This window comes from Mauremys mutica, chromosome 12 (genome assembly GCF_020497125.1).
Source record: "Mauremys mutica isolate MM-2020 ecotype Southern chromosome 12, ASM2049712v1, whole genome shotgun sequence".
Taxonomy (NCBI): Eukaryota; Metazoa; Chordata; order Testudines; family Geoemydidae; genus Mauremys; species Mauremys mutica.
The window spans coordinates 2,219,446-2,241,937 of NC_059083.1; the positions used below are offsets into that span (position 1 = coordinate 2,219,446).

General features: G+C 61.4%; 1 protein-coding gene across 1 annotated transcript in view; it reads left to right on the plus strand.

Moving 5' to 3' along the window:
* Positions 1–21,006, plus strand: part of LOC123346411 (H-2 class I histocompatibility antigen, Q9 alpha chain-like) — a 134,783-nt gene extending 113,777 nt beyond the window's left edge. The window contains exons 5-9 of the mRNA XM_044983799.1: positions 18,246–18,335; positions 18,994–19,026; positions 19,380–19,403; positions 20,143–20,175; positions 20,616–21,006. Coding sequence (XP_044839734.1) covers positions 18,246–18,335; positions 18,994–19,026; positions 19,380–19,403; positions 20,143–20,175; positions 20,616–20,620 — 185 coding nt within the window. The 3' untranslated portion in view covers positions 20,621–21,006. The remainder of the gene's footprint in view (positions 1–18,245; positions 18,336–18,993; positions 19,027–19,379; positions 19,404–20,142; positions 20,176–20,615) is intronic.
* Positions 21,007–22,492: the final 1,486 nt, after the last annotated feature.

Here is a 22,492-nt window from a genome sequence, read left to right on the forward strand (position 1 = left end):
AGCGGGTGCCCCCGAGAGACGGAGCAGGGGGCTAAGCACCAGCTCAGGGCATGGCAGGGCCTCACTCTCCTGAGGCCGATGGAGCACGGACGCCCCAGCTCAGGGCACGGCAGGGCCTCCGCAGGGAGACTGAAATCCTACGGCCCCTGACCAGGAGGATGGACACCGCGCCCTGGAGACCCCGCGAGGCAGCCCCAGCCTCCCTCGGAGCCCTGCTGCGTCCCGCGCTCTGCCCCGCAGGACTGGCCGGCCTGGGTGAACCTGGCCCTTTGGTCTGGGGGCTCAGAACGACTCCCCTGGCAGCAGCCGCCCAGTCTGACTCCCCTCTGGACGCCCCGCGGGGCTCAGCAGGGGCCAGGGCTGCAGTGCGGTTACCTGTCGGCGTGTGCAGCTGGGTGCCGAAGGCAGCTGGCCAGGCCATAGCGACCTGAACTCCCCTCCCAGCGCGTGGATGATGCCACCTGGGAATCAGGGGGAAAGACATCGGGTGACTCCTCAGACAAAGCAGATGCTCCTGGCTCCTGCCAAGGCCGCCGAGGGGCTGTAAATCCCGCTCCAAACCCAGCGTCCAGAGCAGGCGTGCAGCAGGTGAGACAGTCCCGGGCACTGCAGGGAAAGTGTCGACACCCAGAGGTGGCTGATCCGGGGGGCGGGGACGACACACCCGCAAGGCAGCCTCTGGTCCCAGTCACCGTGTGACTCGCCGCCAGAGCAGACGGGGACGGAGCAGCGCACAGGTGGGTCGTATTCCCCAGTGTGCGGATCCCTGTTCTCTGATCCCTGCACCAGGTGAGTTCTGCGCTGTCCAGGGAGCGTGGGTGCTGGTTCTGCCCAGATTGGCCCCTTCTCCCTCTCCCCCGGCCCCTCAGCGGGGGGGGGGAGGGTGTGCAGGCGGCTGTCCCCCATCTCCTGCAGACAGGGACCGTGGGACCAGCCCCAGAGAGGGGACAGGGCCTGTGCTCCATCCTGGCCCTGCTCCAGGAGAATTCGGGGCAATAGGACGTGCTTGGTCTGGAACATCTCCGGGAGAGCCCCGGGCAGCCGTGATTCAAGACAGACGTTTAAGTCCCACCTGGCGGTGATCCGCAAAGGGCCTGTCTGTGCTCCATGGAGCTGAGACGCAGCCCGGCCCACCCCCCTTCGTCAGCGTCACCGCAGAGCTCGGTGTCACCTCTGCATCCCAGCGCGTCCGGTTCAGCCCGTTGGCCTCGCCGCAGCCCCAGGTACCTGCCGCGGGTTCGTTGTCAGGGTCGCTGCCCTCCGACAGGAAGGCGTCACCTCTGGCCATCCCCAGCAACGCTCCAGCCAGAGGGTGAGCGGCACGAACCACTTCCCAGGCACTCCGGATCCTGGGACCGCGGGTTCATTCTGCACCGGGAAGAGAGAGGCCTGGGCCCCACCCCGGGCAGAGCTCGCCTGGGGGTGGGAATAACATAACATAAGAATGACCCACAGTCTCACAGGCGTTATTGCTCAGGAGAGATGGGACAATTCCCTGCTTTGCTCAGGACGGCCAGCAGCCTGCAGGAGGTCTCAGCCTGCCCCAGTGTCACTGCATGGTGTGTGCTGTGTGTGGACGCACTGCAGTGAGTGCACACGAGAGCTCCAGTCGTTCCTGCTGTCCCTGCCTGCTCACACCTCCCTGTGTCCGACCAGGAGAGTCCGGCTTCCCCGGAGCCTCAGTACCTCTCGGATGGGGCTCAGCACCTGTCGTTTCCTGTAGCCGGTCCAGACAGGAGAGAGCTAGGGGAAGTGCCAGCCTGGGGGGCCGGGCGCTCGCGTGGAGGTGAGCTCAGTACGGAGCAGGGGAGGGAACCTGGCATGATTGGGTGCAGCGCAGGGTGATTGGCTGCCGGCTCCAGCCCTGTCCCCAGGGGTGAGCAGCTCCCGACTCCGACCCCAGCACTGCGTCAGCGAACAGGGCGGGACGAGGTTGTCACCCAGCAGGAGGAAGCCGACCCTCTGATGTCCTGTGTGGAGCGAAGCCCCCAGTGCGGCCAAGCTCGGCGTGGTCGAGGAATGAGACGTGATGGGTGATGCAGGGCAGAGCTGGCTCAGGTGCCAGGGAGCCTGCGCCCAGACGTGCTCCTGTTCCCAGCGAGGGAATTTCCAGTCTCACTGAGAGACCCGTTTGTCTCTCACCCACGCTGCAGGGGCCCCTCCTTCCCCGGCTGGAAGGGATCCCGCTGGCATCCAGGAAACCTCCCGCAGCATCTGCCTGATCTAGACCCAGGGGCAGTCCAAGCCGTGCTGCAGGAGACGGAGCTTCTCTGCTTCCTCGCTGGCTCCAGTGCAGGGCTGGGAGTTCGGACTCAGGGCTCGGCAGTCTCTGTGTCACGTCGAGTGGCTGCTCTCCCCGGGCAGGCAGGGGGTCTCTGTACTGGGGTATCCAGCGTTTGCTCCCCACTGCATCCCTGCTTCATCCTCCTCAGGCTCATTGAGCGCCGGCCTGGGACCTTCTCACCCTGACTCAGGGCCCCTTTGAGCCCCTCAGGACAACGTCCCAGTGTTTCCTCTCCGACAAGGAGGCCCCCTCGTAGCCCTCCCTCCCCTGATCGGCCTCCCCTGCACCCGGGGGTGTAGGGCTGCAGCCTTATCCCTTACGGATCCGTCCTGCACGTTCTTCGAGGTGTGCTGCACACGTCCATTCCCACGTAGGGGTGTGCGCGCCCGGGCACCGCAGCTGGAATCGTTCCCCTAGTGGTGCCCGTCGGGTCGGCTCTGGCAGCCCCTGGTGCCGTGTGCTCACAGCGCGGGTATAAGGGGCCCTGCTGACCCCCCCTGCCCCATTCCTTCTTACCGCCCGTAGCGGCTGCTGGAACTTCCCTCCTCATTTCGGCCAGATTTTCTAATGGGTTTCTCTGGTTTCATCATGTGTCGTTGGTTAGTTGGACGTCGTTTTTAGCAGTGCGAGTGCTTGGGCACCTCCCCCCTCGCTGGAGAGGCTGCGCACTCCCCGGGGCGGGGTACGCCTCGCTCACCGGGCTCTGAGCCCTGCTCTTCCTGTGAAACGAGCGACCCGCCCTTGAGCTGTCTCAGGGCTTGGGGGCCGCCCACAGGAAGGGTCGCTGTCAGAATTCAAACCCCCACCCAGACAGACCGGGCAGCGGGACCGGAAGTTCTGGTGGAGGCAGCATTGAGGCAGAGATTGGACTTGGCACTGAGCAGCTCCGCCTCCTGCCAGTCGGGGCTCGCGGCACCGCCCCTCTTCACCGGTGCCCAAGGACAGGCACCGCGGGCACCGAGACAAGAGCCGCTCCCCGGTACTGAGAGGGGCCAGGCCAGGAGACTGGGACGCTGCGAGAGCCGCGCCGGGCCGCTCTCCCTCGCCGGCACCGCTGCAGCCGCCGCTAAAGACACCCACGCGGGTCCCGCGTACCTCACCAAGGGACATGCCACCCTCCTGCAGGCAGCGTACCAGTCACTTTGCGGTACCATCCACCCGAGGGTGTATGCGGCAGCTGGGGACCTGCTTACATTGCTGGTACCAGGGTCCCTGGACGTCCAGGACTCGGCATCACCGGCACCATCTGGTGACAAAGAGACCTCATCTGGCAGTAGAGCGGCATCGAGACTCCAGGGGAAACCCCCTTGGGTCACTTCACCCAGGGTGTCCCCCCGCACCGACACTGGGAGGGTCGGCACCACCATGGTCTCCTTGCTCCTGCTCTTCCTGGGAGTTGGACATGGGGTCCTGTTGTTCACACCTTCAGGACCATCCGCACTATTCCCCGTGGCCATCTTACACAGCAGGGACCTAGTGCGATGGGGCCCCGAACACTGGGACGGGGGGGGGGGGGCAACACCCATGCAGGGGCCTTTCTGGAACCCGTGGGGTTTCCCCCGGCTCAGGGCACCGGCTCCAGGCGCTCTGACTCAGTGGCCTCAAAGCAGAGCCCCTCCGGTACCGCACTGAGAGACACCAGACCCGAATCCCGGTGCCCATCCCGGTACCGAGCAACTGAAGCAGGTTTCCCACTCGGAGGAGAGAGCAGAGACCTTAACGGCTCTACCCACCTCCTCCTCGTCGCCAGACACGGCACTGGTGGCCCCAGAGGTGCCCCCACCCCAGGGTGAGCACAAAGCCCACCAGGACTTACTGAGCAAGTGGCTCAAATCTGGGCATCCAGGCGGAGGTGGTGAAAGAGTCACTCAGGCCTTCCTGGCTAGCTGGGCAGTAGCAGGCCCCTCGTTGCTCTTCCCGTACGTGGGGTGATCACGGAGCCCGCTGAGGCTCTGGCAGAACCCAGCCTCGCTCCCTCCCTCCTAAGCGAACGGAGCGGGAATATTTTGTACCTGCCAAGGGCTGAGAATTTTTATTCTCTCCCCCCCCCCCCCACACACACACACACTAGTGGTGGCAGCTGCCGATGAAAGGGACTATCAAGGTCAAACGGGGCCCACAGCAAATACAAAGGATCTCAAGAAGTTGGCCTTGTTCTGGAGGAAACCCCCTCGCCGGGGTGGGTTGCAGCTCTGCATAGTGACCCGGCAGGCCTGGCTGGGTCGCTGTGATTTTAACAGGTGGGAAGCGATGCAGAAATGGCAGGACCTGCTCCCCCAGGGCGCCCGGCCGGAGGTCCCTGCCCTTGTGCAGGACGGGAGAGCAGTGGCCTGGGCCCCCCTGCAGGCAGCCCTGGATGTTGCAGGTTCTGTGGCCAGGCCAGTGGCCACGGCTCTCACCACGCACAGGAGCTCGTGGTCACAATCTTCAGGATTTCCACGGGACATGCAGCAGGCGACCCCGGACCTCCCATTTGAAGGTTCCTGGCTCTGTTCACAGCAGACAGACGCCAGACTCTAGGGCAGCGCTGAAATCCCTCACCTGTGTGCACTCACCCGCACGAGCTAGAAGGCCCTATAGGCCCCAGCAATACGGGTGATGCTGTTCACCACCATCCAGACACGACCAGCGGAGGAGACAGAACAAGGGGGTTGGGTGCAGGCCCCCTCCACCCTCCTCCTCCCCGGGGCCATCCCAGTCGGCTCCTCGTCATTTTGGTACCTCAAAGCCCTCGTTTTGACAAGGTGCTCGAGGACGACATACCAGCCCCTCCACACCAGGATCCAGTCACCCCTGTATCTTCCAACCGTCCTATTCCTCAGCGCCTGGGAACACGTTTACCTCGGAGCGCTGGGTCCTAAACACAGTGGAATCCAGGTATATTTTGTCTACCCCACCTTCCCACCCACCCTCCCCATCTCTCTTCAGGGACCCTTCTCACAAGCATCGGTTGGAGCAGGAGAGACAATCCCTCCTTTGGATGGGAGCCGCGGGAGAGGTGCCGCACCCGCCTAGGGGAGAGCGGTTCTATTCCCGTTACTTCCTCACCTCCAAAGCCGGGGAGGTCTCAGACCAATCCTAGACCTGCCTCGGCTCAACTGCTGTCTCAGAAAGTGGAAGTTCCTCGTGGTCTCCTTGGCCTCCATCGTCCTGTGGCTGGATCCAGGGGATTGGTCTGCCGCCCTCGACTTGAAAGGTCCATACTTCCACATATCAATTTTCCAGGGCCACAGAAGGTGTCTAAGATTTGCAGTAAACCAGACTCATTAGCAAGTCGCGGCCCTGCCATTCGGTCTCTCGGCCGCCCCGGCAGCCTTCACCGAGTGTATGGCAGTAGCAGGGGCCTTTCTGAGAAGGAGTCTGTGTTTTCCCGTATCTCAGTGATTGGCTGATCCGGTCAGTCCCGAGCTCAGGTGGAGCCCAACATCGACCTCATACAATCCACCTTCCAGGCGTTGGGTCTGGTGATAAATGTACAGAAATGGACCCTTTTTCCTGTGCAAAGAAGAGAGTTCACTGGGGCAGTTCTCGACTCGGTGTCAGCGAAGGCCCTTCTGGAGCACTGCTGCTTCTGTACGATCTGGGCCCTGATAACCCCCCTGCAGACACACCCGTCACGACTCCTCGGCCACACGGCATCAAGCATGTACATGGTTTGACACGCGAGCTGAGACTCTGACCTCTCCAGCCTGGCTGGCCGCGGTACACTCCCCTTTCAGACATCATCTGGGCACAGTTCTCACCGTACCAGCTTGAGGCCTGGAGAGGGTATTTCCCTCAGATGAAGGAACCGATCCCCCCGAGACCCGAACCTTGTCCTCACAAAGCCGACGGGCCCAGCCTTGGAGCTGCTAGCACCATGCTCACTGCTGCACCCCTGTGGGAGGGTCGCCTTTCCGGTGCCCGTCACGTCGGCCAGACGAGTGTCGATCTGAGCCCTCCCCGGGGAGCCCCCGGACACGATCCCCTTTAAAGACAGAGTCCAGCTATGCTCACATCCAAAGTTCCTCCCAAAAGTGGGCTCCCCAGTTCCACTTGAACCAGCTGATTTTTCTCCTAGTCCTTTACCCTGAGCCGCGCGCAGACCGGGCAGGACAAGGCCTGCACTCGCTGGATGTCAGACAGGCGCTGGCAGTTTACATTCGGGGACTAAACCCTTCCCGTAAATCCCTGCAGCTTTTCCTAGCGCTAGCGGGAAGAACAAGGGGGCTCCCATCTCTGCTCTGAGGATTTCGTCTTGGGTTACATCTCCGTCCAGGTGTTTTCCGACTTCACAGGGATTCCCCATCTGCCAAAGGTCACTGCTCATGTCACAGGCTCTCAGGTCTCTTCAGCAGTCTTTCTAGCGCCAGTCCCTACTCAGGATATCTGCAGCGCTGCGACCTGCTCCTCGGGGCACGTTCTCAGTGCGCTGGGCCGTCACTCAGCAGGCCAGGGACGATGCATGCTCTGGCTGTGCTGTGCTGCAGCATAGCCTGATTTGGGGTGTGTTAGTAGTGTTTGATTTAATTTATCCGCTTAATTTAATTGTATTTAATTTTTAATTAATAAATACCTTTAATAATATTATGGATATTAATTAGTATGGGTTTTGGCTCGCCAGTTTGTTTGATCAGAAGATAAAGTTCGTCCTGAATCAGGCCTCACAGAGTTTATGAAAGGAACTTCGGGGGTCTGACAGGAAGCTCACACTGAGACAGATATAGTCAAAGACCTTTTATTAAAATCAATGAAATAGTAAGCAAATGGTAAAACAGTTAGAATTACTGTTATTTGAGAGATACAGATGACAATACAATATTATAAGCTGCAAACGTGATTAATACTCATGCTCTGTTTTAATAACCTGGTGGTGGAAGATACGGACCACACCTGTGGCAATTTCTGTTTTCACACCTCTGGCAGAGGAAGCTAAATGCAGGGTTGTTAAAGCTGTTTTTTCTTTAACTTAACCCTGTATGCCTTAACTAAAATAAAACATAAGGGAAATTAAATCCCTTTACACTTACAGTTTGAAAGAAATAAAATACGGCCTATTAATATTAGTAGCCGTCGTAGATGGGTAGCATCGATACGTAGTTGAAGGTGGAGGCAATGAAGAGTAGACAGGAGCAGATAGGTGGGTAGATTGCATGCCTAATGGCGAGCTGCCTCACCTTTTTACAGGGCATTAGTCGGAAATCCTTCCTCTTATGCCCAAATTTCATCCTTCCCCCACAGAAATGTTAGGGTACACTTACCCCGTAGGCTAGTATGTGTGTGCGTATGAATGACAGGTATGTACGCACTTGTGGTGTACTCGTTAGACTTGTGGGCAAAAATCCCGCTTTTCCACCCTTTACTGTTATTGGTTCAGGCAAAGGTCTCTAGACATCTGCGTGGGTGTTTTGTGTAATTTTACTGATTTCTGGGTAAGGGTCCCAAAATGTGTTAACTTCGCATTAGCTTAACAGACAGGGGTTTGGCCTGTAGGTCTCTTGCATTACAGCCAAATTTATATTTATAGCTATAAGCCTATTACATCAAATGCTCAGGTTTATAAGAAAGATATTTATACAGACCAGCAGATTAATCCCTAGGGCTACAGCAGTCAGCCTGTCCTTGAACTCCGGGCCCCCCTCCGGTGCCGCGGCTTGTGAGTCACCGACATCGGAATGGACACGAGCGAGCGCTCGAAGAAGGGATGATGGTTACTGACCTTTCTGTGACTGTTGTTCTCCGAGATGAGACACCCACCTCCCGGCCCCGCTCTCGGAGCGGTCGGTAAGAAGGGACTGAGGGGTGCGGGCTCCGCAGGGCCCCTCCTACCGGCACTATGAGCATATGGCACCAGGGGGCACCAGGGCCGCCCCGACAGGTAGCACTAGGGGAAAAATTCCAGCAGCGATGCTCGGGGAGCTCGCACCCCTACGTGGGAATGGACGGGTGCAGCACATCTCGACGGACAGCGGTTACAGAAAGGTTAGTGGCCATTTTCCCCCAGTGATCAGGGAGTTGTTTAGACAGAGACTCGGCTTTTATCCCAGAGATAACCCCTGTTTGTCCCAGGGCCCAAGGAATGGCACCTCCTCTCCTTTTGTCCAGCACCATCTCACCGAGGGAGGAGCTCTGGGAACTCTGGGTGTTCACGGAGCCCTCAAGATCCACATCTGCTGCACACGGGGTTTGTGCATGGCCAGGGCTGGGTTTGTTCTCTGCCATCCCGCAGCTAAAGGACAAACCGTCAAAATCTGCCATGCCAGGATGGCTGAGATGGTGCAGCCGACAGCCTAAAGTCAGAGCCACCCCAGCACCCAGCATCCACCCCCCTTGCTGAGAGTGGCAGCAACAGCCTGCGGGGTTGCAGGATTCGTACTGCCCTGTGTGGTGAGATCTGCCTGGCCCGGTTCAGACCTTCCCACCGTGTCACAGCTGGACATGCCGGCACCAGCCCACACTGCTGTTGGGAGAGGGCCCAGTGCTGGGTCTGCCGGTAGCAGAGAAGGAGCTGAGCAACCCAGCTCTCATTCTGTCAGACCAACCCCTCATGGCTCCTGATTGTGGGAATCCTCTGGGGTACGGGTCTCTGCCCATGTGGCAGGGACAGAAAAGGAAAATATGTCCTGGCAGACTGACCGTTTCCTTTCTCCGAGTCACAAGGTCCACGACCAACTCCCGTATTTGGAGCATTTCTCTGACTGAGTTGATAAAAAGCCCGGTGGGTCCATGCCCCGGTTCCTCTGCAGCAGGAATTCACTGTTTATTTCTGTAACACCTAGAGGCTCATTCCCGACTCTGCCCACAGGGATGTGTGTCCTGGGCCATGCGGGGAGCCGTCTCCCCAGGCAGGCTCTGCGGGTAGCTGGCCAGGCCCTCCCCGAGCAGTGCCTGGCGGGTCTGGTCTGCCCGTGCAGCTGCAGCAGGCCTGGGGTGGGGGACAGAGCTCTGGCCCCAATAACCCCAAGAGGAAACTTCAGTCAGTCAGAATCAGTTTCCTAACGTGGGGATAGTTTGTTTTGCCTTCTCGTGGCTGAGGCGTTTGGGGGACTCCCCCCACCCCAGGGCGTGTGGGGGTCACATGAACCAGGAATGCGCACGCAGCCCCAGGGCTCCCCTAGCCCTGAACTACCCCAGAGTCGGGTGGTTCTGGCCCCACTGCAGGGCTCTGGGGCTGTCGGATGGGGGCTGAGCTTCCCCCTTTCTCCCCAAACCCAGTGTCCTCATCCATTAATTCTGTGCCCCCCTGGCCCACATCCCCCGGCCTCTCCGTGTCCTGTCTGCACTGAGCTTCCCACTGTGATGGAATAGGGAGGTTTGTGTGGCTGGTAGGTGAGAGCAGGGACTGTCTCTGTGCTTGGTAGGCAGAGACAGGTATGCAGCTGTAACATGAGCCTGGCTGGGGGAGGGGAGGTCTCACCTCTGGCTGTGGCTAGACAAAGGGAGGGGGGAAGTGGAATCAGTTTTGGTTTTGGGAGCTGGGTGGTGGGTTTCAGGGGATCCTAAGCTGGGATCCAGGCACCCTGAACCCCCCCCCAGAACGGCCAGATTGAGGGGCCCTGGTTCTGAATCCAAGCTGGGCTGTATCCTGTGTTCCTGTTGTTCAATAAACCTTCTGTTTTACTGGCTGGCTGAGGGTCACTGTGAGTTCAGGAGAGGGGTGCAGGGCCAGACTCCCCCACACTCCGTGACAACTGGTGGCAGCGGTGGGATCGGCGGCACCCCGTGGACGGCGCTTCCTGCAGTAAGTGACTGGGGGGCAGTAAAACGAAGGGGCGATTAACCCCTGGGAGAGTGTGGCCAGAGAGAAGGACTTTGCAGTAACAGGGTCCCCCGGGGGATCGCAGCGAGCGATCCCAGGGGCGGAGGAGTCTGCAGCTCGACCCTGGCAGAGAGGTGGTGACCTCAAGGCCTGGCACACTAGGGGTCCCCCTGGAACCCGTGGGGAGCGGCGAACACCCCAGCCTGCGAGCAGCCAGCAGGAAGATGTATTCCCCGAAGCGCAAGTGGGAGCTGGTGGAGCTGTGCAAGCAGAGGGGGCTGCACTGTGGGAAGCTCACCAAGGCCCAGCTGATTGCCCGGCTGGAGGAGAGAGATCGCAGGGATGAACCGGTCCCTGTCTCTGAGGGAAGCAGCCGGGCAGATGCAGCGCAGGCACCAGTGTCTGTCCCCGCTGGGAGTAGCCAGTCGGCGGATGAGGGCTCCTCGAGACCCCCCACCCCTAGGCCTAGGGGGAGGGGGAGGAGGAGCCCAGCTACGGAGGGCACCGTGACCCCCCCGGCCAGCAGGGGATCGTCCCGGCGACGCTCGGCCTCCGTGGAGCGCAGGCGGCTGGACTTGGAGAGAGAGATCAAACTGAAGGAGATGGAGATGGAGGACCGGCAGAAGCAACGGGAATACGATGAGAGGGAGAAGGAGAAGCAACGGGAATACGATGAGAGGGAGAAGGAGAAGCAACGGGAATACGATGACAGGGAGAAGCAGCGCAGTCATGAGCTGGCCATGGCCCAGCTGAACAATAGGGAGGCCCCGGCTGCGGTGAGTGAGGGGGGGCCCAAGCCTACAAAGAGCTTCGATACGAACTTCCTGGCCCCGCGTAAGGAGGGGGAGGACATAGACACCTTCCTGACGGCCTTTGAGAATGCCTGCGAGCTGCACCAGGTTGCCCCTGCAGACAGGATCCGGCGCCTCACCCCCTTACTGGACTCCACCGCCGTGGAGGTGTACAGCCGAATGAGAGGGGCGGAGGCGCGGGACTACAACCTGTTCAAAGAGGCCCTGCTCCGCGAGTTTGGGCTGACCCCGGAGATGTACCGGAAGAGGTTCCGGGGTCAACGTAAGACCCGGGAGGGCACATACCTGCAACTGGTCAACCGGGCGCAGGGGTATGCCCGCAAGTGGACAGCTGGGGCCCAAACTAGAGAGGACCTGCTTGACCTAGTTGTACTGAAGCACCTGTATGAGCAGTGCCCGTCGAACCTGAAGCAGTGGCTGATGGACCAGAAGCCGGAGAACCCGCAGCATGCAGGCCGGCTGGCCGACCAATACATGGACAATCGGGCGGGGGATGGCAGGGAGGCGTCTCGAAGGAGCAGGTCTGCCTCAACGCAGAGAGAGAGTCACCACGGGACCTCCCAGCGGGGCCCTATGGAGAACCCCCAAAAAAGGGGAACGTCCAGCGTCAGATCTACCCGACCCCCTCGAGGGGACCCACGAGACATGGGCTGCTTTCACTGTGGCCAACAAGGCCACATACGGGCCCAGTGCCCCAAGCTCAGAGACAGACCGAGCAGACCCAACCCGCCGAGGGTTGACTGGGTACAGACCCAATCGGAGGAGGGGCAACGTGCCCAGGAGAGGGGGGCTGGCAGCGTCCCACCTGGGAAGGAGGGAGGAGGGCCCCAGGTCAGCACCCCTGGGGGGCTGGATGCTCCGGTCCCAAGGGGCTGCTACAGGGTGGCCATGGGGCTGCCCCTCCGGAAACAGTGCCTGGTTCCCCTGGAGGTGGATGGGAAGAAGGTCACTGGGTACTGGGACACAGGCGCAGAAGTGACGCTGGCCCGGCCCGAGGTGGTGGGCCTAAATCGGATGGTGCCTGATACCTACCTGTCCCTGATGGGCGTGAGCGGGACCCCATTCAAGGTACCCGTGGCGAGGGTGCACCTGAAGTGGGGGGTCAAGGAGGGCCCCAAGGATGTGGGAGTGCACTCCCATTTGCCCACAGAGGTGCTAATGGGGGGGGACCTCGAGACCTGGCCCGGCAATACCCGGGGTACCCTGATTGTGACCCGTAGTCAGTCGGCGCAGGGCTCTGCACCCTGACAACGGGGAAAGTACTCTGCCCGAGTGCCTGGCGGGGAGGGAACGCCCAGAGACACGACCCAGAGAGGCTGCGGCCTCAGACCCAGCCGGTGAGAGAGAGCAGGTCCCCATCCCTGTCCCAGCTGCTGAGTTCCAGGCCGAGGTGCAGAAGGATCCCTCCTTGCAGAAGCCCAGGGACCGGGCTGACCTCAATGCAGCGCAGACCATGAGGAGAGGTTGCAAGGAGAGGTTCCTGTGGGAGAAGGGGTTCCTGTACCGGGAATGGGCTCCCCCCGGGGAGGTGGAGGCATGGGGGATTAGGAGGCAGCTGGTGGTTCCCCAGAAGTTTCGCCACAAGCTCTTGTACCTGGCCCATGACATCCCCCTCGCAGGGCACCAGGGAATCCGGCGCACCAGGCAGAGGCTGCTACAGAACTTTTACTGGCCTGGGGTCTTTACCCATGTCCGGCAGTACTGCCAATCCTGTGACCCCTGCCAGCGGGTGGGGAAGGCCCGGGACAAGGGGAAAGCAGCTCTGAGGCCTTTACCCATCATAGAAGAGCCTTTCCAGAAGGTGGCCATGGACATGGTGGGGCCTCTCAGCAAGGCGACCCGGTCAGGAAAGAAATACATCTTGGTGGTGGTAGATTTCGCCACTCGATACCCCGAGGCGGTGGCCTTGTCCTCTACCGAAGCAGCCACCGTGGCGGATGCACTGCTGACCATTTTCAGCCGGGTGGGGTTCCCCCAGGAAGTCTTAACGGACCAGGGGTCCAACTTCATGTCGGAGCTGCTCCAGTCCCTGTGGGAGAAATGTGGGGTCCGACCCAGCTGGGCCTCAGCGTACCACCCCCAGACCAACGGGCTGGTGGAGAGGTTCAACGGGACGCTAAAGATGATGCTAAAAACATTCATGCACCAGCACCCACAGGACTGGGACAAGTACTTACCTCACCTGCTGTTTGCGTACAGGGAGGTACCCCAGGAGTCTACTGGGTTCTCGCCGTTCGAACTGTTATATGGAAGGCGGGTAAGGGGGCCCCTGGACCTGCTGAGAGACGAATGGGAGGGGAAGGCCGCTCCCGATGGAGAGTCGGTGGTGGAGTATGTCCTGACCTTCCGGGAAAGACTTACCGAGCTCATGGGCCTGGCCAGGGAGAATCTGGCCCGAGCCCAGAGGAAGCAGAAGGTCTGGTACGACCGCACGGCGCGGGCCCGCGCCTTCGCCACCGGGGACCAAGTGATGGTTCTCATCCCCGTGAGGAAAAACAAACTCCAGGCTGCCTGGGAAGGGCCCTTCAAGGTTGTCAAGCAGCTAAATGAGGTAAACTATGTGGTGGAGCTGTCGAACCGGGCTCATCACTGCCGGGTGTACCATGTGAATATGATGAAGCCATATTATGACCGGGGGAATATGGTGTTGGCCGTGTGTGGCCACTGGGAGGAGCCGGGGGATGACCCTCTAGTGGATCTATTCCCAGGGACAAAGGCTGGTTCCCCCCTGGAGGCGATTCCCCTCTCAGATCAGCTGACCCCGGCTCAGCATGCTGAGATCAGAGGGGTGCTGCAACTGTACCGACAGCTGTTTTCCAACCAGCCTGGACGCACTAATTTGACCGTCCACCGGGTGGAGACTGGGACACACACCCCGATACGCTGCTCCCCTTTTCGGGTTACCGGGAAGACTGCCCAGGACCTGGAAAGGGAGGTCAGGGACATGCTGGCTTTAGGGGTGATCCAGCCGTCCGCCAGCCCCTGGGCCTCCCCAGTGGTGCTGGTCCCCAAGAAGGACGGGTCGATCCGGTTCTGCGTGGACTATCGAAAGCTCAATGCCATCACCGTATCTGATGCCTACCCCATGCCAAAGCCTGACGAGCTCCTAGACAAGCTGGGAGGCGCTCGGTACCTCACCACCATGGATCTTACCAAGGGCTACTGGCAAGTGCCGCTGGACGCAGATGCCAGGCTGAAATCGGCCTTCATCACTCCCCTGGGGCTCTATGAGTTTCTGACCCTGCCCTTCGGCCTCAAGGGAGCGCCGGCCACCTTCCAGCGCCTGGTGGATCAGCTACTGAGGGGGATGGAGAGTTTTGCTGTGGCGTATATTGATGACATCTGCGTCTTCAGCCAGACCTGGGAGGACCACGTGTCCCAGGTTAGACAAGTGCTGGACCGACTCCGGGAGGCGGGGTTAACCGTCAAGGCTGAGAAGTGCAAGGTGGGGATGGCTGAAGTATCTTACCTGGGCCATCGGGTGGGGAGCGGCTGCCTAAAGCTGGAACCAGCCAAGGTGGAGGCGATCAGAGACTGGCCCGCTCCCCAGACCAAAAAGCAGGTCCAGGCCTTTATTGGGATGGCGGGGTACTATCGGAGGTTCGTGCCCCACTTTAGTGCCATAGCTGCCCCCATCACTGAGCTGTGCAAGAAGGGGAAGCCAGACAAGGTGGTCTGGACCGAGCAGTGCCAGGAGGCTCTCCAGGCGCTGAAGGAGGCTCTGCTCAGAGGCCCAGTTCTGGCAAACCCAAACTTTGACAAGCCCTTTATGGTGTTTACCGACGCCTCAGACACGGGCCTGGGGGCGGTGTTGATGCAGGAGGATGAAAAGGGGGAGAGACACCCCATCGTGTACCTGAGCAAGAAGTTGCTACCCCGGGAGCAGAACTACGCGGCCATCGAGAAGGAATGCCTGGCCATGGTGTGGGCCCTGAAGAAGCTGGAGCCATATCTCTTTGGGCGCCACTTCACCGTGTACACCGACCACTCTCCCCTGACCTGGCTGCACCAGATGAAAGGAGCCAACGCCAAGCTCCTGAGGTGGAGCCTGCTCCTGCAGGACTATGACATGGACGTGGTCCATGTGAAGGGAAGCGCCAACCTGATAGCGGACGCGCTGTCCCGGAGAGGGGGCCCCGAACTTCCCCGGGTCACTGGGCAGTGACCCCGCTCAGTTCAGTCTCGGAGGGGGGAGAGGTGTGATGGAATAGGGAGGTTTGTGTGGCTGGTAGGTGAGAGCAGGGACTGTCTCTGTGCTTGGTAGGCAGAGACAGGTATGCAGCTGTAACATGAGCCTGGCTGGGGGAGGGGAGGTCTCACCTCTGGCTGTGGCTAGACAAAGGGAGGGGGGAAGTGGAATCAGTTTTGGTTTTGGGAGCTGGGTGGTGGGTTTCAGGGGATCCTAAGCTGGGATCCAGGCACCCTGAACCCCCCCCCCCCCAGAACGGCCAGATTGAGGGGCCCTGGTTCTGAATCCAAGCTGGGCTGTATCCTGTGTTCCTGTTGTTCAATAAACCTTCTGTTTTACTGGCTGGCTGAGGGTCACTGTGAGTTCAGGAGAGGGGTGCAGGGCCAGACTCCCCCACACTCCGTGACACCCACGCTCCCGGCTGCCTGCGTGTCCCGGCCATGCCGAGCTCAGCCAGACGCAGCTCAGGCTGTTCCCTGGCGGGGCAGGAGGCTCCGCTCCCAACTTGGGGGGAGGGGGACAGTGAGTGAGGACGGCAGCATCTTGAGGGGAGCTGGGTTGGAGGGTCTGGGGGGGCTGGTGCAGAAGGAGCTGGGGTGGGGAAGACACAGAAGGTGCGGAGGGGCTGGTGCTGAGGCTGGGTGGGACAGAGCAGGCAGGGGATGAAGGGGCCTGGGGTAGGGGGTGGAGGGCTGGGGCAGAGGGAGCAGTTGCAGGATCAGGCTGTTGTAGGGTGGCAGCAGGTGCAGAGGGGGTGGGGAGTGCCCAGAGCTGGGGGGCAGGACAGTGCAGGGGCTGGAGGGGAGCCTCTCCTGGGTGGGAATCAACGGGGAGCAGACCCCAAAAGGCAGGAGGAGAGGCCCGGGGGTTGGGGGGAGCTCGGGGAGGAAAGCGAGGTGGGGACCCCCCCAGTGTCTGGAGGGGAAGGGGGGGGCATTCTAGCTAGCTCGTTCCCCTGCTCCCGTGGCCCCAGCACCGTGGTGGCAGGGCTGTGAGACGTGCCGTGCTGGGGGGAGCGGGTAGAACTCGGCAGCCTGCCCAGCCCTGGCTGCCTTTGGGGTTCGTGTGCAGACAGGGGCTAATTGTGTCCAACCTGCGCTGAGCTCAGGCCGGTGCCGGCTGTGGGGACGGTTACTGGGGTTGGCTCCTGCCCCCAGCAGGCACTGAGCTGCCGTTACTGGCTTGGCCTGACCCCCCCGCAGTGACCCGTGGGGGTGGGGGGCTGGCTGCACGCCCTACAGGGGCCTGGTTCGCAGAGGGGGGTGCCCAGCTCTCCCTGGGCACTGGGCCCTTTCCAGGTGTCCCCGGCTGGGCCCCTCCCCCAAATCGCCTGTCACTGGTGAACATGCAGCCCAGACTGTGGTTCTCTCTGTGTGGGATGGGGGCGTGCGAGGGTGCTTGGGTCCCCGGCTGGGCTGTTCTCATACCGCCCCACCCCCCCCCCCTCCGGTGCACCCACGGGCTCCCTGCTTCTCTTTCCTGCCCCCGTGTCCATCCCCACCTCCTGGCACCCCAGGGTGCAGCCACGTACCAAGGGCCGCCCTGCTTTGGGTTCCCGGCAAACCCTGGCACGTGGGGCTGCCTTAGCCAAGGGCCGTGTCTCTGCCGCCTGCCCGGCTGTAGGGGAACAGGAGCCATCCTAGCACAGGGCGTCCTGCGGCTGCAGCCCCGTGGGGTGGGAGCCGGCGGCCAGGCTGAAAAGGGGCAGAACCAGCGGGGTTTGCTCCTGAGCCATGGTCACACCCCGGGGCACTGGGCGGCGCCTGGAGCTGGGCCCTGCAAACGGGAACAGGGAGACACTGGGAACATGGGGCACGTGTGGGGCGGGGGCGCTGCTGGGTGGGGTCGGTGTGAGGGGGGGAGGGGCAGAGGGACCCTGTGCCCTCGCTCCAGGGGTGGGGGGCTCTGTCCAGCTGCTCCTCCTTTGCTGGTCCCTGATTGGCTGCTCCCCGCAGCCGCTCTAGGCAGCTTGGAGGACTCCCCTCTACTGCTCCTTGCCTGGGGCAGGGGGTGGGAGGCCCCCAGCAGGGGGTCTCGGGGCTGGTGCCCCCCTCGCAGGGCCCTGGGGGTGTTGGAGAATCTCCAGCTGCTCCCTGTGGCTCAACCTTGACCCAGCCCTGGGCCCCGGCTCCGTGTGTTTCAGGATTTCACACTCTCCAAGTGATGTACGGCTGTGAGCTGCGGGACGACGGCTCCATCGGGGGCTTTCGCCAGGATGCCTACGACGGGCGAGACTTCCTCAGCCTGGATAAGGACCACGAGACCTGGGTGGCGGCAGATGACGCGGCTCAGATCACCAAACGGAAATGGGAGGCTGACAGGAGCATCGCTCAGAGAGAGAGAGCCTACCTGGAGCAGACCTGCATCGAGTGGCTGGGGAAGTACCTGGAGTACGGGAAGGAGACGCTGCAGAGGAGAGGTGAGGGGGCACGTCAGACCACGGGGGGGGGGTCACTGAACGGGGTGTATCCTCACTGCAGAGATCGCCCCCCCCCCCACCTCCATCATGCTGAGCGTTGTCCCTGGCAGGATGTGTCTGTCCCCGCCCATTGGGCGAGGCCCCAGCGTTACTACAGGAGCCACCGTTCGTTTCCCTGTCCCATCCCACCCTGTTCAGCGCCGCCCCCCCCAGCCGAGCAGAGCCCCTCGGGGTGCCTGTGCTGTGGCCATGGACTGCGTGTATCAGAACCAGACGTGAGAGCGCGGCTGAACCAGCTCCCGTCCCTCTGGCCAGGCCCCTCGGCTGATGCAGCCCCGAGGGATCCAGCTCAGGGAATTCCCTCTAACTCCGTCTCTCCTTCCCCCCAGAGTCACCGCGGGTGCAGGTGAGCGACCGGCCGAGCGGGGACGGGCTCACCACCCTCTCCTGCCGCGTCCACGGCTTCTACCCGCGGAATGTGGCCGTCGTGTGGCTGAAGAAGGGGGTGGCCGTGCCGCAGGACACGATCCAGTGGGGAGTTGTTCCCAGCGGGGACGGGACCTACCAGACCCGGGCAACCATCGAGATTGACCCCAGCAGTGAGACTGATTATACCTGCTGCGTGGAGCACCCCAGCCGGGCGGAGGATCTGAGAGTGCCCTGGGGTAAGGGGCATGTGGCCCTGGGATGGGGAAAAGGGGTTGGGGGGTTATGGGGCTCCAGTGGGGGGTGGGGTGTCTGACCCATGTAATGGGGGAAGAGGGTTTGGGGTTCCCCTGCTCACTGGCCCGTTCCCGTTTCAGCGCCCAAGTCCAACGTGATGCTGATTGTGGGTGTTGTTATCGGGGTTCTCGTGCTGGTCGCTGCCATTGCTGGAGCCGTTGTCTTCCTCAGTAAGTGCTGGGTGGGGCTTCGACGCGCTGTCTGTGCCAGGCCGTGGTGACGTGCCCATCACCCTAGAGCCTGGGCTGGGATTGCTGACCTGCTCTGGCCTGGCTGGGCCCCTGCACCCACCCCTACAGCCCCCGGCGGCAGTGCTGTGTGGCTGCCCCACTTTGCTGCGGGGCCCAGGGCTGCCCCTTGGGGAACAAAGGGCCAGTTTGCTCTGGGCCCCCAGCCGCAGAAGTTGAGTGGTGCTGACCTGGCACATGGGGTCACAGCTCCACACCTGAGTCTGTGTTGTGACCCCGTGTGCCAGGTCGCAGGGCCAAGAGTGGGGAGCCGGGCCCAGCCCCCCAGGACAGGAACCCCTGAGGCAGCATGAGTGTGGGATGGGGTCTCTCTCTGCCCCTCATCATCTGGGTCTCCCCCTTCGTTTTTACACCTTTGGGGGGGCCTCAGACTCTGCCCCAGGCCCCCAAAACTCTGTGTGGCCCTGGCTGGGTCAGAGCCACCAGCCTGAAACCCCGGGAGGAAAATGGTTGGTACAGAGCCTGTCACCCTGCCCCGGGGATGGGCCAGGCCCCTGGGTTCTGGGCCATGGGCACAGAGCGGATCCGGTTCCTGCCCCGGGAGCAGCCGCACTCACTGCGATCTGCCTTGTCTCCGCAGGGAAGAAGAACAGCGGCTACAAAGCAGCTGCAGGTAAGTGCTGAGCCCTCCCCCACCCCCCGTCCCTGTCGCTGGGTGACCCGGTTCGTGGCAGCCTGGGGCCAGTCCCGGGAGACCTCCCCTAGCCCCCCATGGCCTCTCGGAGGCTGGGGAGCTGCAGCAGCGGGACTGGCCAGTGACAGTCCTCGGCAGTGACACTAATCTCCTGGCTGGGCCTGGGTGCTCTGTGTAGGTCGCCCATCACCGTGGTGTCTGGGCACAATGGCAGAACACCAACACCTGGCTCAGAGTCACTGGGGTGTGTACGTGTATAACCAGGGCGGGGAGAGGAGAACAGGGACCCTGCGTTCCCAAGACACTGACCCCGGCTTCCTTCTCCCCCACAGCTCACGAAGGCTCTGCCAGCTCTGGTAGGTGACGGGCGGGTGACGCTAGCCCAGGGGACGTGCTGGGACCTGAGGCCTCGGGGGGAGGCACAGGACGTGTTAATGCACCTCAGGGTCCCTCTGTGGAGTGTGGGGGGTCCCTGCTGTTTCGGTGACATGGGGGGGTTGGCTGCATAGGGAGATTGACCAGCAGAGCTAAATTATTCAGCTACAGCTGCGCTGATCGATTTCCCCATGTAGACAAGCCCTGATTAGGCTGCGTTCAGAGGAACCCAGGGGAGTTACTGGGAGTGAGGGGAGCGTCAGCACCCAACTCCCCTCGGCTGCGTTGAAATTCCTGCGGCAGCCCGTGAGGTCGGTGGGGGCGCACACACCTTATTCCAGACCAGCCGTGTGTGCTGGGAGTGGGGTTTGGTGCTGGTGGGACATGTCCTACACTGTGGGGGATGGGATGTAGGAGCCCCAGCCCCACTGATTTCAATGGGGTTTGGGCTCCTGAGTCACTAAGGTGCTTCTGAGAGTCCCACCCCCGTAGGTCCAAGTCCCCAGTGGGGGGCGGCGCAGGGATCTGAGCCCCGGGGAGCAGTGACCAGCCCTGACTCCCGCTGGCTCGCCCTGCGCCGTCCCTCACACCAGGCAAAGTGCAGCCGCTCGGCTGGGGCAGCGTCACCCCCACCCTGCAGCAGGGTAAATGCTGGCACGAGGGGCCGGGTGGGGGGGTCAGGGCCGGAGACGCTAACACCCTTCTCCTTCTCCCTCCCAGGAAGCGACCAGGGATCCAACACCTGTGTCAAGGGTAAGTGAGGGGGACACCAGCTGGGGGGTAGATCCCTGCCCAGAGCCCCCCAGGCCCTGCCCCTCTGACCAGCCGGCCCCCAGGGAGCCCTGCCCTGATCTCCCTGCAGTGGGGGTGCTGAGTGCGGGGGTGGGTCTGCATCTCCCCTCTGCAGGGAGGGGTTCCTGGCCGCAGGGACTCGGGGAGGGGGTTGGGGTGTCCCTGGCTCTAGGGGAAGGGGCCGGGATGCATCATAGATGCTGCGCTGGGCACCAGGAGCAGTGATCACTGTCGCTCAGTGGGACGGTGATCGGCTTTCTGGTCTCCTCCCCCTCGGCGCGGGGTGTGGCGCCCAGTCAGAGCTTCACCCCGAGCGCCAGGTGAGCCCAGTACCGTAGCTGGCAGTGCTGGGTCTGCTCACCCTGACCCTGGCACTGACTGTCCCTGTCTCATTTCTGCAGCGTAACGGAGCCCGTCGGCCCCTGTGCAGCCGGCTGGGGGGATCCCAGACACGAGATGGGACCGGAGCAGATCAGGCTCCTGGGAATGAAACAGCTCATCAGCACCTTCCACAACCTGCTTAAAGCCTTTGCCTTGATTGTACCCGAGCTAAACGCCCGCCTGTGAGAGAATTGAACTCTCCTTGGCTGCAGACGGCCAGGGATGGTCGGGGTCACTTAGTGTTTGATTGCTACAGAACTGTCTTGTTTTAAAACTTAAATCTATGAGGATAGAAAAATAACCAGGGTTGGCTGGACTGAATTGTTAGCGATGGGCTGTACCCAGCACACACTGTTCTGTTCGCTTTGATTGTAACTTAGCCCCTGTTTTCTGTTTCCGCGGTGATTACAGTGTTAAGATGTTATTCTTTTTGCTGCTGCAGCTTCCTGTGTAATGGCCTGAATCCTGCTGTCAGGGCACTGGTCACCCCAGTGTCAGGCCTTGTCTGCATTGCGATTTGCACCAGTGTAACTACAGAGGTGTGAGTGTGAAGTGGGCTAGTTAAATTCCTGTGTAGACACTGAGTCTGGTGTAAGACAGGGCTGGTTTTGATTTAAACTGATTCTCAAGCGACACCAGAAAAAGCCACCTCTTCTCCCAGGATCAGTGTCCCCTAACTGATCTGGTGCACGTTTGCGTGTAGACAAAGCCTACGCTGGTGCCGATTCTGCTCCCAAATGGGTTGATTTTGTGTGTGACGGATGAGATGTAATTTTTTTTGCTTAAGATTTTAAAACCAGTTTTAAATAGTAACGTTCTGTCTCTTGGCAATTTTCAGTTGGACACAATAAATGTAGGTTTGGGGTTTTAATCTCGCTCCAGCCCGTTTGGAGGATTCTGTCTGTGGCGGGTCAGGGAATGGGGGGGTGCGTGGCAGTGCTGGGGAGCGCGGGGGCCTGGCAGGAAGGGGCTGGCGTGTGTACGTTGGGTTTGGGGTGGCTGGACGGGTTTGGGGTGAATATTGGGTGTTGGGCAGGGGTGGGGCTGGGCACCAGCGACACTGATGAGACGCAGCCGCCCAGAGCCACCCAGCCCTGAGTGACGGTGACTGGGACAGGCCAGGCTGCCCCTGCTGAACGCTCATCGGACACAGAGCAGAGATGATGGGTCAGGAACGTTACAGGGACTGTGACTCAGGGGGAGAGTTTCAAGAGTGCCGAAGGGATTTAGGAGCATGCATACCAGGAATCGTCATTGAGCCTGGTGCTCCTAAACCCCTTAGTGCTTTGGGAAGCCTCCTCACAGGTCTCTTCCTTTAAACTCGGGGTCAAATGAATCCTTGAGCAGCAGGCCCATGAACCCCTCCTCCAGCTGGGGCAGGGAGCATGTGGAGGGTGGGGAGTGGGGCAGCTACGCTGGGTCCAGGGCTAGCAGCCCCTTGAATGGGGGCTGAGCCAGACTGAGATGCAGGAGGCTGAGGCCACCACAGCTGTAGTGCTAGTACGCCCTGTGTGGGGCCGTGCAGCCTGGGCACTGCACACAGTGACCCCTCCCGGGCTAGGACGGGTTCAGATCCTAGAATGGGGCTGGGGTGGTGGATGTGGGGAGCGCCTGGGTTAGAGGAGTGGGGCCAGCAGGGGAGAATGAATCCTTCAGAGAGCAGCACCTCAGCTGGGGCCTTTCCCCCCACCGTCACTGACAGGGTCTGAGGGCGGGCAGCTCAGGGCGCTGGTTTGGGTGGGTTCTGTGCTGTTGCCAGTCATGTCCCTCACCCCAGTAAATAGGCAAGGGGCTGGTGCCACTGGGAGGCAGCCCTGACAGCAGGGGCTGGGCGTCTGCTTCATCCTCCAGTCAATGCTACTGCGGCTGGTCCCCACCGCCAGGGCGGCACCGGTGC